This window comes from Scleropages formosus, chromosome 20, assembly GCF_900964775.1.
Source record: "Scleropages formosus chromosome 20, fSclFor1.1, whole genome shotgun sequence".
Classification (NCBI taxonomy): domain Eukaryota; kingdom Metazoa; phylum Chordata; class Actinopteri; order Osteoglossiformes; family Osteoglossidae; genus Scleropages; species Scleropages formosus.
In genome coordinates this window covers 20795742-20814146 of record NC_041825.1, presented here as the reverse complement: position 1 = coordinate 20814146, position 18405 = coordinate 20795742, and the positions used below count along the sequence as shown (strand labels likewise).

The 18405-nt window shown below is 41.7% G+C and overlaps 1 protein-coding gene across 2 annotated transcripts in view; it reads right to left on the bottom strand.

Moving 5' to 3' along the window:
• Nucleotides 1-17668, bottom strand: part of myh10 (myosin, heavy chain 10, non-muscle) — a 67295-nt gene extending 49627 nt beyond the window's left edge. Inside the window, exons 1-3 of one of the 2 annotated variants that reach the window (XM_018761843.2) lie at nt 17517-17668; nt 14035-14381; nt 10784-10940 (exon numbers count right to left, since the gene is read on the bottom strand). In XM_018761843.2, the coding sequence (XP_018617359.2) occupies nt 10784-10940; nt 14035-14379 (502 nt within the window). In that variant the 5' untranslated portion in view covers nt 14380-14381; nt 17517-17668. The remainder of the gene's footprint in view (nt 1-10783; nt 10941-14034; nt 14382-17516) is intronic. The other variant, XM_018761841.2, reaches the window with a different exon arrangement.
• Nucleotides 17669-18405: the final 737 nt, after the last annotated feature.

Here is an 18405-nt window from a genome sequence, read left to right as displayed (position 1 = left end):
CACCTGCCCGAAATCAGAGCAGTGGGGTATAAAGAAGCCGCACCTGCACACCCTGGTTGCAGAATCTCATTTGAGAAACCAGTCTCTCCAGCACTCTCAAGTGAACCCACGACAACCTACCCGTCCTTCATTCTCCTCAATCCTTCATTCCCATGGCTCCGGACACTTGCATTGCCTTCAACCACGACAAATTTTCCCCAAGACCTACGTTTGTGCATCAACCGACTCACGCCTGTCCCCGACCACAAATCTTCCTTGCTACTTTGTGTACTGACCACTGGGTCCACACCTACCTCAGTCTTCGGCCTGCTCAGCATGACACGGACCACGTTGCTATTAAGTGTCTCACGTGCGTTAATGCATTTGACTTTTTTTTTTGTTTTTACCCTTCTAACAATGGCAAAGTGTAAATGTGACACAAGTGACTGATGCAAGAAAAGAAAAATGATTGATTGCTTTATTTCTGCTTTAGTTTCAATTTGAAAAAGGTGAAAGGCCAACGAACACTAGAAAAGAGAATTAATGTTTTTACACCTACACACATTCTCTGTCCTCCTCCTCTCCATTATAAACATCTATTCTCTCTCCATTAATAAAGATTATCTATTATAAATACTGTACATAGTTACATATTTTTGCTATTACATTTTGTTACTGTTATTACTGTTTTGTTAAAGATGTTTTAGTGTATCTGGAAGTGTTTCTTTTATATGCATAGAAAGGTACATGATATTAAGACAAACATATGACTGTGACTAACTGACATTACGCACTAACCGTACCAAACTGTTCCGAGATATGTACAAATCCGACTTAGATTCAGGAACGGAATTCATTCGTAATCCAGGGACTGCCTGTATGTGTACCCATCCTTGAATTTCTCCTACTTCTACTACCCTAGATAGCAGTGGAAACTAGACAGCAAGTGGTTTATGCAGATTAGAGGAGTGTGCTTACCCACGTATTCCAGAGACCCCTGGCAGGAACCATATAAAAACCATCACAGTAATATCCATAAATATTCTGACTAGGTGGAGGAAGAAATAAAGAGGAGAAAAGAGATTTAAAAAAGATGAACCCTCCACAACTCCATAGTCTTTTGTATATTTAAAACAGGTTTGTATGACAAACCACAAAAAAAAAAAAAAAAGAATCGGCTATTAATTTCTATGTACAAGACTGTCTGCAAATCACAAGTGTGCCCACAGACATGGCACAGAAGTAGTACTACCATATATAGGCATTAATAAAGCCAGTGACTGAGGACTCCCCTAACTGGGTGTCTGGTGCTGTTGGGGAGCTGCCATTCACCCTGTACTTAAAAACAGTCCATCGCAGTCACTGCAATGATCATTGCCCCATTCCTCACCAACCTCATAGCCTAATATAGTGGGAAAGCCCACCAGTTCCCCCCCACTCAAAAGAAAAAGTGGGTTAGAAGACTTGTAGAAAGATAGGGGCTAAATCTAGGGAGCTAAATCCTGGATTATCAAATTCATACAGCACTGAAAACTGACAAAACAGGCCTTGGTGAGGGGGTCATAAAGTTTTAAAATACATTTCAAAATGTTCCACAAGGCCATTAGAGAGTGTGTGTGTTTTCTTCTCTCACCCATAGAAAGACTAATCAAGTGCATTAAGGAGGAAAAAAGTTTGGAATTTTTGCACCATGGCAACCAGTTTCAATTCACTTAGGACCCAGCCGAATGCCCACGGCCCCTGTGAGCCACCCGCCTCCAACCCAGAATGTGCACAGCCACAGAGCCTACAAGGACAAAACGATTCAGTAAAACATTAATAAGGTCTGGGTTGTTTATAAATACAATACGGTAAAGCGGATGTGCACTGAACTGGATTCTAGTGGCACTTTGACTGCTGTTTATAAGCAAGCCAGTGCTCTATACTTTCCTAGGAGGTCTGGCTTTGCTCACCACCACTTGTTACCCCTCAGTCTCTCATAGTACACCAGTCACAACTGGAAAGCATAAGCCTTCAATGGGTTTGGATCAGTTCCTAGCACCTGGTCTCTTCGACATTCATCTGCGGTCATAACTCACTGCAACAAACAAAACGAAGAAACTATGAAGCACAGGTCTGCGTTTGCAAGGCTGCTACAGGAGAATGAGTCTTTAGGCAGCTACAAAAAACTGAATGGGGGCTACTCACTGCCCTAAGGCAAGGCTTCTCTGACCCAGTGACACTATGAGATTGATTACACAGAGAACATGCAGGATGCAGACAACAGGAGCCTCCTAGCATGTGCTGAGAAATGTGCCAGACTAAGGAAGCCACCATTTAAGGAGACATACTGAACATCAGAACATCACTACTGTCATGTTGACTTGACCTGGGTGATGGTATCAAATGACAAACCACCCTTTAATTCTACCCAGCTCGAGCTGCAAGAGAACTCGGGGAGATGCCTGAGGTAACCTCATCCCCCTGGCATACGTGTGTGTGAGAGAGAGAGAGAGAATAAAGGAGGGACAGACTCCCACCCCACACACACTCCCCCACTGGAGGGGAAACTAAGCCCACCTCTACAATCCAGCTATCCACACAGTGAAACCATCAGTACCCATTTCTGGTGATGGAACTCATCCTGTTGATGGCAAACAGGAACAGGTGGTTCTGATTTGAAAAACCTTCTCACTCAATTGCCAGTAATCCTGTTTGCTACAGTTGAATTTCCAGGATGTGTTAACATGAATGCAGAGCCAGCAATGAGAACACACTGGGTAGGAATGTAACCAGGGATGTTTTATCCATGATACACCATGAAGCATCCAAAATAGACTTCTTTTGACATCCTATCAGAGGATATCAGCATTCTAGTACTCAAGCTTTTCAAAAACATCATGACCCAAAAACCGAGATCTGGGAATTGTTAAGCAAGCCACGTTCAGCGTAGTGGCAAATGGTGAAAAAGTAACATTATAATGATCCCTTCCCAGCACCATCCTAAAAGTAAAAGCAGGTGAGCAAGACATTTTGCCAACATCACCAGAAAGTGGGTGACTGACATTTACTATGCTAAAAGAACAGCAATCTGGACATTTGACACTCATTGATGTGTGAGTATACAGGCAATTTTTGAGGGGCTCATAATCCACTTGAAGTTTATGTGTATGTGAGTGAGAGAGAGAGAGAGAGCAAGGAGGGGGGGGTATTGATATCTCCACAGGCACATATGCAAGGAAATGGGATGATCCCTTTCCTTTCAGGACAAACACTTCCTTCCATCCCTTCCTCCAAAGTGACCATTGACCCATCCTCAAAATGAAGAGCAGAGGTTTCACAGCCTCAACTTTGCACTTCCATAATCTGGCAAAGTATTTCTTGCCTTCCAAAATTTAAAGATGACTAGATGGATAAATAATGCACTGTATCATCAAAACATCACTGTACTATAACACTGCTGTTCTGTTTGCCTGAGACTATGGACCCATCAAAGCACCAGGTTGCAACAGGCATCACAGCCTGCAATTCCTAGTGCTGGATGATAGAAAAACAGTGCAGAGGCTTCGTCACAAAGACTTTCATGTCAATAAATCATTTCCTTCACTGTGCCTCCTCCTATCGTGCACGTTCATAAACACTCAATCTGAAGCAGGTGGATAATATTAACATTACTTGATCAGTTTGCAGGAGGAGCCTTGCTATTGTCAGACACACACCTGAGCTAGCATGATATGTATCTGAATATTGGGTTTGAAAGAGATAACATTAAAGATGCTCTGTTAAGCATCAGTTAACCAATAAAGTTATATGAAGTTGCCCAGCTGGCTAAAACCTCAGACCAATTAAGAACCCTATCTTTATTACACATTTCACACATGCCTTTCAAAGTGGATCATTCCCCCCATCATTCTAGAAATCAGCAGCTTTAACATGACCTTTTTGAAGCACTTACTGCACTCAACCTACATGTGGCACTTATTATAGTACATTCCAAATTAATGAAAATAGCAGGTAAAGCCCTAGATTTTCTTCAAAGTTTCAGGCCCCAAGAATCACCAAAACCCATTACCAGCTCTATAGCAAGCAGGTGATACAAAGTCTGCAGCAAATCCAAAAGACATTCCTTTTACTACACACACATGCACGCACATACACACAGCTGCTGATCAGGGACATTCACAGTTGGTAATCATTTATCAAGTCTGAATCAAGAGTGACCTCCAACAGGATACATACACAAGGTGTGCAAGTTGCTGCATTAATCTGGCTTTACTCTTGTAAAATCTGTAATTGCAGACATTACACAGTCCTTTAGGCTGACAGAGGTGTTAGTTTATAATTCCTACTGCAGCAAAGGCTACAACATAACATCCATCCCACACATCCATCGTCAACCGCTTGTCCTGAGCGGGTCTGCGGCGAGCCAGAGTCTTACCTGGCAACACAGGGCACAAGACCAAAGGGGGAGGGGGACACACCCTGGAAGGGACACTGGTCCGTTGCAAGGCACGCCAAGCAGGACTCGAACCCCAGACCTACCACACAGCAGGCACCGGCTGAACCTGCCGCACCACCACATAACTATACTAAATCTACTTGCTATTCTTTACATTACACTAAGTATGTAAACTTCAAGCTTCCCCCAAAGTCTGCTAGTATAGCAGTCTTGTTAAAACTAGAACAACTCAGCAAACAGACCTTTGGCCTAAACAGAATACCAATGATGCAAGACACACACACACACACACACACACACACACACACACACACACACAAAAAGGCCAACATAAATGTAGTAATTGCCCTTTTTTTTTCAGGAATCTGGATATTTTTAAAAAATGCTAATTTAAAGAAAGTGACACTGGAGAGGTGTTTGTCCAGAGGGCTGCAAGTTTGAAAACTAAGAATGAACAACTAAAATTATACTGTTGCACTGGGCTCATAATGCAAACCACTTCTGTTAATATGGGTAAAAATGTAAAACAAAGTTATGCAAGCCTTTCTGGACTATGTGGATAAGAACTGCACAGTAAACACATGGTTCTGCTTAAAACAACATTAACATACGCGGACTGAATGTTCCACAAACTGGCAAATTAGCCTCCCATACCTCATGATGCAGTCAACAGTCAGAGAGCGATTACGCAAGGTATTGGGTGACACAATCAATGACAGATGTATGCTTTTGGAATTGAGGCTAATCCATAACCCCTCCTTGCAAAAGGACCTTCCATTAACGGCATTCTTCCTGCAAAAGGTTCACACTCTGAAACAATGAGTACAATTACAACTAGCAGAGCTTTACTGTCATGGAGTGAACTAAATTATTTCAGTCCTAGAAAGTGATGATAAAGAAAAAGACTTGGCTCAAAGGGGCTGGGAGACCATTACATAGTGACCAACAGCTTACATGTACATCACAGTTGTGCCTTATACGTTTAGCATTACGAAAGCAAGAATGCTTCCTTAAAGCAGATGCTTTTAATGTTTTTTTTTCTAGGAGAACTGAATCCATGCAGTAAATGTAGGCTGCTTGCTGTGCAAATCTTAAAGCAGTTGAAACTAAGAGAATAAGTACCTCCTGAGAGGTGGGGTTGAGTGCCAGATTGCCACATTCTGCTTAAGGCTTAGCACATCCTGCCATTGGGCTGCTGTCAGTGACATCACAGCCCCTAGATAAAGAGATTATCTGTGACCTTATTTCGCTGCTTCTCCATGCCCTCATCTTCCTTCATAAACAACTCTGTCTTCATCTGAGCTGTCCTCCATAGTGGAAGTTATTAAATCAGATTTTATACATTGCTTGGTTGCTAAGACGACCCCTTCAGAGAAAGTGATAAGGAATAGCAGAATTTTAAATTAGGACTGAAACGATTACTCAAGTAACTTGAGGATTTTAATTGATTTTACTCAACTCGTTTTCTGCACCTCTGTCCTATTACTCAGAACCTTGGGCCTGACAAGCCCTTCCACAGCCCTCACTCACCACTACACAAAGCCCCCACTGTGCTGTCCAGTGAAGGTCACTCTCCTTCCCATTCATCTGGAATTTGAGGGCGGTTTAAGGAGACAGAGGAAGAGGTTGAGACCCAAGTGCCAGAGAAATGCCTTTTCCTTTGTACACCCAAATACACAACTTGGTTTGCCATCACACTGCAGTAATAAAGCAGAGTCTCCATAGCCTCTGTATAGCCACTCCTGAATTAACTATGAAAAAATATGATCGACATATGCTTCACAAAAATAAGACTGGATCAGTGTTAGAGAAGACAAATGGGCAGTTTTTTTTTTTTGGGGACAGCCCATCTGTCATGATTTCCTTGTTAATAGTGTTTTTCAAACTCATCCAGCTGGCAATTACTGTTTTCTGGACCATTTTTCGCTTGGTGTACTGATATGACTGACACCTACCTGCACATAAATGCACTGACAAACTGGTAGCTGTTTTTCAACAGGTTTTGCAATTGTTGGTCCATGTGAAGCAGACAAACATAATATGTAAAACCCATCACTGATCAATGCATTAGAACTTTTGCATTAAAGCTGTTGGCCATTTAAATTGTCATTATAAATCAAAGAAATTATCAAATTGCATGTCAAATCAAAATAATTAAACCTGAAGTTACTCTACACAAAGTAAGTCCGAATTCAGAATCATAATCTTACATTTTGAGATGAACATGCCTCCACTAAAAATGTGATTTAGGGTTGTTTAGGGAGACCGCGGAGAAGGTTGAGACCCAAGTGCCAGAGAACTGCCTTTTCCTTTGTATACCCAAATACATAAACTGGTTCTCCTGCAGTAATGAAGTGATGAATCACACTGCAACCCACAATGACTTCAGTCAAGTCCTCTTGGTTGTGAAAAATCGTACCCTGAACTTCTGTAATATACAATTTTACAAAAAAGCCATCTTATCAATAGCTCATATTTAGGTTAACTCTATAATTTCTATCCTTTCTCTGTCAAGATGCAGCCCCCCCAAAAAAAAAAAAAAAAAATTCACAAAGACAACAAGGATGTGATTCCAGTGAAAAGTCTGATATGTATGTGTGTGAACTTTTTAAAAGCCAAAATAGAAACACCCTGTAAGTCTGACATACAAGGAAGTCTTGAAAAAAGGTGAACTTTCCAACACACGGTTGAATGTGGCATAGTTTTCAGAACAGCTGCTTTTGGATTTGGTGATCGCAAGTTCAAATCCCACCTCCTACCATAGAAACTTGGAACAAAGTACTTGGCCTGCACAGGTCTGGGGAAAAAACCACAACCACCCCTTCAGGCAGCAGCAGCAATTTTTACAGAACCAATTCCTTCATAGGACCTTCTACACACCTCTGTGCTGTATTTCCCACAGAAGTAAGAAGCCCCCAAAAACTGAGAAAATACATGGAAACACATGACATGTAGTCTATATCTATCTAGAACATGGCATTTCTTCTTGCAACACCTAATTTTTTTTGCTTTAAATGATTTGTGGATGCAGTTTGACATAATTGGCTAATCACTGACTAAGGCCATTCTGAATAAATTACACCCGAGTGAGCAAAATGCATAATTCAGATAACATTCAGCCAAATCCATTCAACTTTTAGTTTACAAGTGTCGTTATTTTACCATTATTTGAGGTAGAGTAAAATTATCAGTAAAGATTACTCTCCTAGAAAAAGATATAATTCCAATATTGCCACAGTAATGTTTGATTTTAATCAATCATTCTTAAGTCTTTCAATAGTGGAGGTTGCAATATAAATTTGTAATCTGAGATCCGCAACAGCTTTAGGAATGACCAAATTAAACATTGCACTAGGATTCATGCATTGACACCAATTAGCTTTGGTAGTATCCTACTTTGTGTGGTTTGAGTTGTGCGAATCATTCAATCAAGAGCTATATTTAGGTAAACTAAGGTCAGCTGCAAATATAACTAGTAGACAGTCACCAGGATCACTCAGACTGGCATGCAACTGACATCACATAAGAGTCAACTTAACACAGCAGGTAGTGTAAGTGTCTGACAGCTTGAGACAGCAGGTTTGAATCTGACTCAGTGTAGTTTGCATGTTCTCCTTGTAAACACATGGGTTTTCTCTATGTGCTAAATGACAAAAGCTGAGAGCTTCTTCTCTTGTGTCACTCACAAGAAAGCTGGTAGTGGTCTAAGTTTGGCCACAAGACAGGTCATTAGGCTGTTGAAGGGCAGCCCATGTTTCAAAGTTAGGACATCTTCTAAAAGACAGTCACTTGAAGTTCCTACAGACATGTACTGCTAAGGTCTTCAGAACACACAAGGAAAAGTGCAAAACCAAAAAAAAAAAGACAAAAAAAAACTGTTACAAAACAAACTGGACAGACACACAGATTGTACTTATTTTACAAATAAAAGATTAAGTTTTTGCAGTTAAATAAAACAGCCAAGATAATATCCCAGGGGCAGTGTTTGATGCTGCCCCCCAGGCAGTGAAGTTTAAGCAGAGCTGAGCTGCAGTGGCGATGACTTCATCCCTCTGAAGGAGCAAAGGCAACAGTGCACCTCCTACAGGGGTGAGCAGCATGAGCACACGGATTGAGAAATGTATGAAATGGCACAAAGTTCATGAAAATTGAACGAAACCGGGGGGGGGACAGTAAAATGTAATCACTGTAGAACTGAGTATAGCAAGATCTCCCCGCTTCCCCTCTTCCTCTTAAGTCCACTGAGGTCCCCACATGTCCGCACCACCACCCCATAATAAATGTGTCAGAGGAGGACCTGAAAGACTGTTTCCTGGCAGAGCAGGAAAAACACAGCCCCCCCCCCTCCTGTCAGTGAAAGATCCCACCATAGCAGCTGGCAGAACCAGGCGATTTGCTACTGTGGCCACATCAAGCCATAATTGCTGTAATCTCCTTGTGCTAATGAGAGAGGCCCTGTATAATTTGTATATATTCATGTCACTGGATCTGGAACTGTTAAATTAGCGACACACTTCTACTACCCCAGGTCACAAAATAAAGATCTGATCTTTCAGCAAGGTCCACAGTGCTCCTACAATAGCCTGCCTGGAAGGCATACTGCTGAGAGTTACACTACCAGAGATATAGTGTCGCACATGATAAGCATGACCAATGAGCCACCAATGCTGTGTTAACCAAGGACTTTAAAGATGGGTTTTCCTCCACGCAACTTTAGTTCATGCTCATTTTCTATACTAAGTTCTGTGATATTACGATATTTTCCTTGGATAAAACTTTGTGTGAACGAACTTAAGCAAGACGTTTTCAAAGGCAAAAAACAAAGGTAGTTCTAAAGTTGCAAAATATGCCACTTATGACCAATTGAACATCCGTCCAATTAACCTTACCGAGTCCTGAAATTTTGTTGTAACATCTAACAACTGCTTCTTCTGCTGAGTAATGCCACTGGCGAGCTGCGTTGTCACAAGGCAGCCCTATCTGTCATTGTTTGGGTCACTGTTTGCCACTACAATTTCTTTATACATCTTCGCATTTCTGATTCCCTTCAAGTTTACTTGATTTAAAATGACTAGCAAGAGAGGAAGTGAGTGTTCTGGCGGTACTGAAAAGAAAGATTTTGAAGTGGAAAATAACCACAGAGAATGAAAATACAAGAATCCAGAATTTATTAAATGAATCCAATCTGGAAAATGGTAAGGATACTGAAATTTCCGATAACGAAAGGCTACTGTCCATTATTGCAAATGGGGGGGGGGGGGGGGGGGCTTGTGGAATACTCCCAGCTGATCCACAACCCCAAAAGAAATTTTTCCAAATATCACTAGAACATTGAAAAAATGCCTGTGATTTCAGCACAATATAAAGCATTTACTCTTAATTGATCAGTTCTCTGCAGGATGAGCCATAAACTAAGCAAGGACTCGCTGAGCATGTTGCATCTATTGTGAACAACTTTCTAAAATTGCATTGCCGCTAAAATGCAAAGAGTACCTGGGGGCGGGGGGGACTTAACTTGACCTGCTAATTACTTTGCTCTTTCTAAAATCATTCAACACACCCACTGTGGCCAGACAGACATTCTCCATAAACTTCCCATAATGTCTCACTCTCAAAGCAACCCTCTCACATTCCTAACACACCTGATAAATCTATACAGACACACCAACGTTACATTACTGAATTTCTACTTCACTGGCACAATGTGTGGATTCCCCCCCCCCCCCCCCCCCCCCCCCCTTTTTAAACATGCTTTGGATAAATCTAGTCACTGATATTTTTTTTTGGTTCCATAAATCAAAAATTGGGTATCAAAGCCAAGAGCCGTCATACCAAATTTTCAGAGGTCATAAACTGAATGAAGTCTATACTATGTTTTCACTTTATCATTCTGTTAGTATTACTTTAACAAGTGTGGAAAAAAATATGAAGCCATATAATTTCAACAGTAGCATTTATGCATGTTTATCTTTCCATACAAGAAATTTTACCATTTTTCTGTTCAATTAAGGCTGTGTCAACCACAGAAAATGTGACTCAACCTCTGCTGCTACACAGCTGACACAGGAGACTAGAACTGTGCTAAATGGTTCCAGTGTCTGTAAGAACGACGTTGACAGTTCAAAGTAGTTTACCTGATCCAACAGTCTGTCTGCAGTGTTAGTCTACCTAAACAACACCCCCACCATAAACCTAATTCATAAGCAGCCACATTTTCAATAAAACATTGTCCTTATTGCAGTTAGCCTGAAAATGCTTTGGAAATGGAAATTACACCAAACCAAAACCCACACCATTCCGTTATGTTGCTTTGTGTATCCACATTCAAGGGATGGAAACGTAACAGCTCAGAACCAAGACACTCACCTTGGAGCATGCACCTGTAAGCAGATTCTGAGATGGCATAGATGTGTGGGGGCATTTCATGGCGCTTCTTGCCCCGATACATTTCAATGATATTCTCTGAGTAAATGGGTAGGTTTTTGTAGGGGTTGATGACGACACAAAAAAGCCCAGAGTACGTCTGCAGGAGAGAAAACAGAAACATCAAATAAGGAGGAGCCATTACCAGCATACCAATGTAAACTTTCCAGAAACTGATTATTTACAGGATAACATTTGATGTTGCTGGAGTTGCAGAGTTAAACCCAGAAGCATTTTCTGGGTTGGAATGTAATCCCAGCAACAGTTCCCAATCCATGCAAAAAAAGGGAATACATGTTAAAAATGCACATTAAAAGTTTTAGACATAAGAATTCTTGTGCGCAAATTCATCTCTGTGGTTTGTTCTACCCGAGTCTTGTGCAAAATGTTGCTTGTTTAACCAAGAAAACTATATGTATTTTGCCAATCACCTGTGATATGTAATTAAAAAAAAAAACTGAATAAAACAAAGGCTTAAGATCTTGTATTACAATAAACAGCCAACCATTTGAGCTACTCCACCCCCCTGGGTTTCCTCCCAGTCCAAAGACATTGTTACCAGTCCACCTGAACAGCGTAAGTCACCCATAGTGTGTGAGTGACGGTGTGTTTCACTGATGTATGGAAAAGTAACCCATTATAAGAAGTGTATATAGCAGTGCAAGTCATCTTGAGTGAATAAGGTGTTGTGGGCTGATAACACTATAGTGTTTATTGGAAGTCACTCTGAAGAGCATCTGATAAATGAAGTAGGGTAAATGCATAAAAGTGTTTTGGCAGGGTCAACCAGCGGTGCTGCCTTCCTACATCAAGAGAATCATCCTCTTCCATTCTATTCCACTTAAGACTGGTATGAGAGAGAAGGAGAGCAACAAAAGGTGTCTAACCTGAAATGTCTTAGACATACTGTATGTACTGATGTGATCCATGAGCTATAAAACAAGGTGCTTTACATTTACAGAGCCAATTAAGATCCCCAACTCAGCTGCCTGTCTCAAACACTCAGGTTACAGGACAAGATTCCAGTGACGCTATATAGTCATGAGTTTGTAAAGTATTATAGCAACTTTCACTTCGTGTCCCTGTAAAAGCCCCTGGTAAAGGATTAAAGACATAACTATTTCTATCTGTAATGTACTCTTACTTCAAGCTATTGACAAGGCATTCATTTAATTCACAATAAAGCTTAAGACCATCAGCAATTCAAACCACCATCATCACAGTACAGAGGACATTATGTTCTCTCTGGTATTTGTGCCTAGTCCATGCTAACCGTCATTCCAATTTGTACTCTGCGGACTCCTTGGTGGAGCCGTGGTAATACCATGACAACAAAGTACTGTTGAAGCGCAAGACCAAGTACCGCAGTCACAAGGAGTAGGACCATAAAGAACCTCAGCTGTTTCCATGGTTACTACAGTACATCTTAACATACAACAGCAATGGACACTTCACAGACAAGACTGTAAATATACCCTTTCAGTACATTTCTAGTACAATAAATCTTGCAAAAGACAGCATACAAAACGAAGAGATTCGTACTTACCCAAAAGATTTCTGCAGGAAGTTCATGTTTTGTTTCACATTCATATGGGAAAAGCTTTTTAAACACATTCACTTTAATCATGAGGACCAGATCATTATTTCTTGCTCACAAGACCACCCCTTGAAAGAAATACACCTAAAGCTTATCTTTTGACTTAAAGCTGTTCAAAAGCTAAATAGCATTGGAAAAAAAATAGTGTTACTGGTTAATAGCCAGAAAACTGCAGAGCAGTTAAACTAATGTTAATACAATGATATAAAAAAATGTTTAAAAAAACCATAGGTAAAACTGCTACACCTTATTTTTAATTTCAGTGAAAAAAGTTTGATAACAGGCTAACAAACACTGTGTAGGTTATTTAATATTTGAACAAAGAAATGAAAAAGGGGCACCAAGTAACAGTGGGGGTTGGTAAATTCAAGGCTGACCTGATAAAAAGCTGTTATATTAATAAAGGTCATGAGTTATGGAGCCAAAGCTCCATGCAGGCAAGATATTTCAGGGACAGCTGTGCCTCCTGGGTCCAGACAAAGAATCAGTCAGTAAACCGCAGCAAGTCTGTGACTCAGCATGAGCCCCCTTGCACACAGGCACCATGTGGTAGGGTGCCATCAGAAGTGGCTGTGTGGAATAAGGCCTCATGCAACAGCAGGGGGTTGACTGTCCACACAACCTGCCCTTCCCACTCCAGTCACCAGCAGGTGTACTCCAATCACATCTCTCTTGCCCCCCGTCCTGTGTTGATTTGACTAATGCAGGCCAACTCCCCAGGATAATTTCTTCACTGAGGGAGGATGGTTGAACAACTAAATGATGTACTCCACATGGGAAATGCATCAATGCTCTGACCAACGAAGCAAGCAAGGGAGAAACTACTGAACAGCTGAAAAAAAATCCTGTAGTGCTTAAATACAAAAAGAGATGGTCGGAACACAAGTTAAAAATTAGAGCCTTAACTACAAATGAAGTTCAGTCCCAAATTATTGTGTGCTGTCAGGTCCACTTCCCTGCTGCCCAGAGAGAAATCACAGAAATAACCCAAGACAGAACAGTCTCTCAGTACCCTGGACTGGTCTCAGCTGACAGCCAACCTAAATTCTATTCATGAAATGCATATTAAAAACTAGGTCAAGGTTGTAGCTAGCTGTCACTAGCCGAAACATTAGCTTTAAAGGATAACATTAAATCATTAATGACCAGATCCCCAGGAAATTACCCCCCCCCCAAAAAAACACACACCTATAAGCAATTCTTTAGTAAGTTGAGGGTTTTCGCAGTGTTAGGCATTATAGTTTTGAAAGAGGGAAGTACAAGACCAAATAAGGAGAATTTTTAAAAAGGGCTGTAGGAGCAAGGTACAAACAAAGAAATAATTTACCACCATTAACAACCACTACACTAGACCATTCAGTGGAGCAAATGAGCATTATGTAGGCGATATCCTAAACTGATAATGATTTGTGAAAACAAAACCTAGCAGTGGTGAATTGTGATCAGAATGACCACTCTGTTCTGCTGAAGTAGAGGATAATCCTGAAGGTGTTAATCTTTCCACAGTAACAGGAGAAAAAAAGAAACAGAACCATGAACATTCAGCATCTATATTGGATAGAAAGGCATATAAGCAGAGAAGGGGAAGGGTACTCACATAGATGAGACCGGAGTAGTAACGGTCCTTGAGGTTGTGCAGCACAGACGCCTCATTTAGGCAAGTAAGCTCTGCCATGTCCTCAACCTTACTGAACTTGGGTGGGTTCATCTTCTGGATGTCATCCTTGTTGACCATGGCTTTCTTGCCGTTCTCAGCCAGCTCAACAAGCACCTCATCTCCCCGCTCCTCCCGGATGCTGGCTGCTTCAAAGCCATGTCGCTCAGAGGGGATCCATACGAGCTTCTTAGCCGTCCAATCAGCCTGCGTTGCTGGATTGTAGACCACGGCCCGGTCCACAAACAGGTACCGCTCTGGATCCTCCATACCACTCCGCTGTGCCATCTCTAAATCCCAGAACAGAGTAAATTAACTTGGAGTGAAGGTGGAAACAAATAGTAGACCTTAGGCCCACATTTTCAGATTATAGCAACAACCCACAAAGATCAACCTGGGTTTACAGCCAGTATACCCAACAAAGGACAGGGAATTAACACAAATCATTTTTATAACTCAGGTCTCATGGCATCACTGCACCTCAAGGCAAGGTTGATAAATGAGAATCCAAGACACACACAGAAAAGAGGGTTTGAGAAATAGAAGCAAAGGCTGCTGAACTGTTTCAGCCAATATTTTTCCTGATATTTACCCAGACAACCATTCAACAGATTGTCCCCCCATGAGGGTGGGGGGTGATTCCACTAATGTTTCTTGTAAAACATATTCACCATTAAAGGGAAAAATAGGTAGTCCCTTCCCACACTAACTTGGAAGTATAAAATGACTTCCCTTCCCACGTATCTCCTCTACTCATTTCTCTGCACTGGCTACCTATAGCTGCCCGAATCAATTCAAGACCCTGGTTATTGTATACAAATGCATCAACAGAACTGCTCCCAGCTATTTACAGGACTTGATCAATTGCTATACCCCAGCCAGACCCCTTCGCTCATCTACTTCTGCTTGTTTGGTGGTCCCACGAAAGGTAAAGCACGGGGGGTTCTTGGTTCTGGCTCCGTTGTGGTGGAATGACCTTCCCCTCTCACTCAGAACTGTGGAAACTGTCTACATTCAAGAAGGGTCTGAAAACACCTTTTCTCTCCAGCTCATGTACGGTGTAAATATTCATGCACCGTAACTTCATGAGTATTCCCAGATAAGCCTTTATTCAGCCGCTATTCCGAAATTGTATGCGATTGTTTGTGTATCCTATAATAAAAAAATTTGTAGAAGGGTATCAGGATGTGTCTATCCTGTGTTTTATGCACCTACTTGAATGATGAACCTCGGTGCAGCAAGTGGTAGGTAACAAACTAGGTTTACTTGAGTCACATGTCTACAGCTATGTCTTTCTCTTAATGTAATGCATAAAGTGTGATCATTCATAAAGTTTAATAACTATAGTCATTTCAGGGTTACCCTCATCAAACCAGATGTTGATAACCAAAACAGAAATGCCATTTGTCTGCAAGTGTACACAAATGGCTAAGAATATTATCTGTACAGGAAATCTGGCCTGAAATTCAAGCATTCCCCCTTATTCGGTATGTGAGTGCAAAGACATTTTACAGTTGGCATCCATAATACCTAGAGTATATGCTACAGATAAAACAAAGCACTGCTTTTCAGTTTGACAGTGTGTTACTACACAGGAAAGGTTTACATAAACTTCACCTAACAATGAACTGATAAGAGCCAATTCAGTGTTTCCTCTTTCACTTCACAATGGATGCGATTTTAAATTGTTAAATGTATTAAGAAAAACTATCAGAAACAGGCCAATGACATTTTTTTTTTCCCCTTGGGGAAGTTGTATTTCACCTGAAACAACGCTTTTCAATGACATTTAGATGCTGAAATCACACAAGTACGTGATTTCTGTACTTTCTATAAATCCCAGACGTTTCGACCCAGGTGACACCTGTTCCCAGCAACAGACAGGGTCTCCCATGATTAAAGACACACAAGATTTCTTTTTTTTTAGCACACTACAACATTTTGGAATGAAAAGACACATGATGTCATATGCTGTCAATTTTCTCTTTTTTTAAGTTGTCCATGAACAACTTGTAAAAGAATGACAAGACTACATTAATGCTGCCCTAGTTTTACATCTCCATCATCAATCCATCCTGAATCGTACAAACGACAGCTCTGCTGGATCTCCATCGGCCGAACCTCAGCAGGCCTTTGCCTCATACATAAAATGGCTTGGTGACCATAGTGAACCCGAGTCTTCCCCAATACAAGCTGCCACGCTGGACTAATATGTACCCCATTCGAGAGTGGGTTTTTTTTTTTTTTTTTTTTTATAAAAGTGGCTGCGGTGGCCCATCCAGTCTTCATGCCTGTGTGGTGGCCTGTGTTACAGGACCTTGGCAGTTAACGGTTTGTCACTACTACTAGCAGATCTACGGTGTAAAAATACAAAGGGAGCAGCAAAAAAAAAAAAACAGAAAGCGAGCGAAGACGAGGAAAAAAAAAAAGATCTGCATAAAAATCTGATATTTCAGGCAGCATCGATACAGACCGACAAATCTGATTTCCTGATATCATGATCGCCATGATAAAAGCATGACATGATGATGATACACCGGCGTTCAACGACGTTACAGGCGAAATAAAATAACTGAAAGAAAGCTTTTTTTTTTTTTTTTTAACAGAACCTCATACCTTTTTTCAATCTTCCCCAAACCGCAAGTATTTCCACCGCATGACTAGCACGTTACTTACAAACGTCCTCGGCGATGGACGAGGCGAGCTGCAGAAACGAAAGAAGACGAAGCGGTTCGTCGCGAGAGCAGGACGGCACGAGGCACCGCGTCTCTACTAGACTAGCGCGCGTCGCCCTCTTCCACGCGCTCGGCGTGTCCACGGATAGGCGCTTCAAGCACACGCCCGGAACCCCAGCGCGAGATGGCCATATTATATATAATAACCCCACTATCTACTGGGTGGGATGTATGTTTAAACATTTTGACGTCCAAGTACTGCCTATCATCAGCTTCTTTTTTCATTTACATCATCAGTTTTGTGACTCATCATTAAATTCCCTAGTGTTTAAAAAAATTTGTAATACCGCGTTGGTATTATAATTATTATATTACTAATACCTGAAATTGTTGTTCTCCATTGATCATGGCTAGTAGAATGCTAACAAATAGAACTTGCGCGCTAAAGGAGTGTCTCAACGTGGAGGTCGAGTAATATCCCGAGCAGATTGGAAAAAAAATGAGGGAAAACAGTGCAGAAATGTATCAGATTTACTTCACTGACCACACAGACCACATCATTCGCCATCTCCACCAAATCACCTTCTACATTTAATACATTTCACCCTGTGCAAAACCTGAAACTCCAGGGCTGCTAGGAGCTCGCTGACGTACAGCGGTCCTCCATCGCTGAACGAACGGTCACTTCTTCAAATAAATCCCTCTGGTCCAAAAAAAAAAAAAAAACGGCCCAATTTACGGGCAACATACCTGGTCCAATGGCTGACGAAACTCGCTTCAACTTTCAAAAGCAAACGGAGAGACGCAAGAAAATTCGTCCCAACGAGCCCCGCTCCTCAGAAATCCCGCTTCTGCACCCCTCTCTTCTTTTTCTCTTTGCACCAAAGATAACACCCCCACCCGCGGACTCCGCCTCAACCGAACCAAACGCGCTACGCTGTTCCCGCCTCTCCGACGCGCCGCGGTGCACGCCCACCTAGCGACTCTAAAATCCGATTGGACAACGCAGAACTCGGGCCCAACAAGTGCGTCTGTCAATTGGCTGAAAAAACAATCCCCCAGGAAAGCATCTCACAGTTTATTGAATGTCCATTCTGCCGATGGAGTTCCACCTGCCCGCGGGGGACAAGGACAGCAGCCACTGGTCAATGGGATGTCTGTCACTTTCAAAGCCCGCATTATCTTTCCTCAACAAAAGTGGCTGTATCACACTCGTTGTTTTATGAGACAACGCGCAAAAAAAAAGCACCGGTATTCTGAAAGTATTAGCAGCTGTTTTACCATTTTATGATATACTCTCGGACATAGTTAAAATTCACACTGTGTGGATTACTTTTAGAATGTAGTCTTGGTTCAGTGTGAACGTAATTGTTAGTACAGCGGTACTTGGTGCATACAGGTTTCATGCTTGTCTTAGCTCTGAACGCCTTTTGTCCGCTTTCACAGGATGACATAATTAATTTAGCTTTTCGGCGCGTGTCTGTGCAGCGCCCTCTACCGCTACGGTGCAGGAAGACACCCTCTTTCCAAGGGCACGACTCCGTTACCTCGCTGGAATGTGAAGATCTACTTCCGTTATCCGAGTTCCGGTCGTGGGGCCACTTCCTGTCGGGCAGCTGTTTGTTCTAGTGTCCCACCT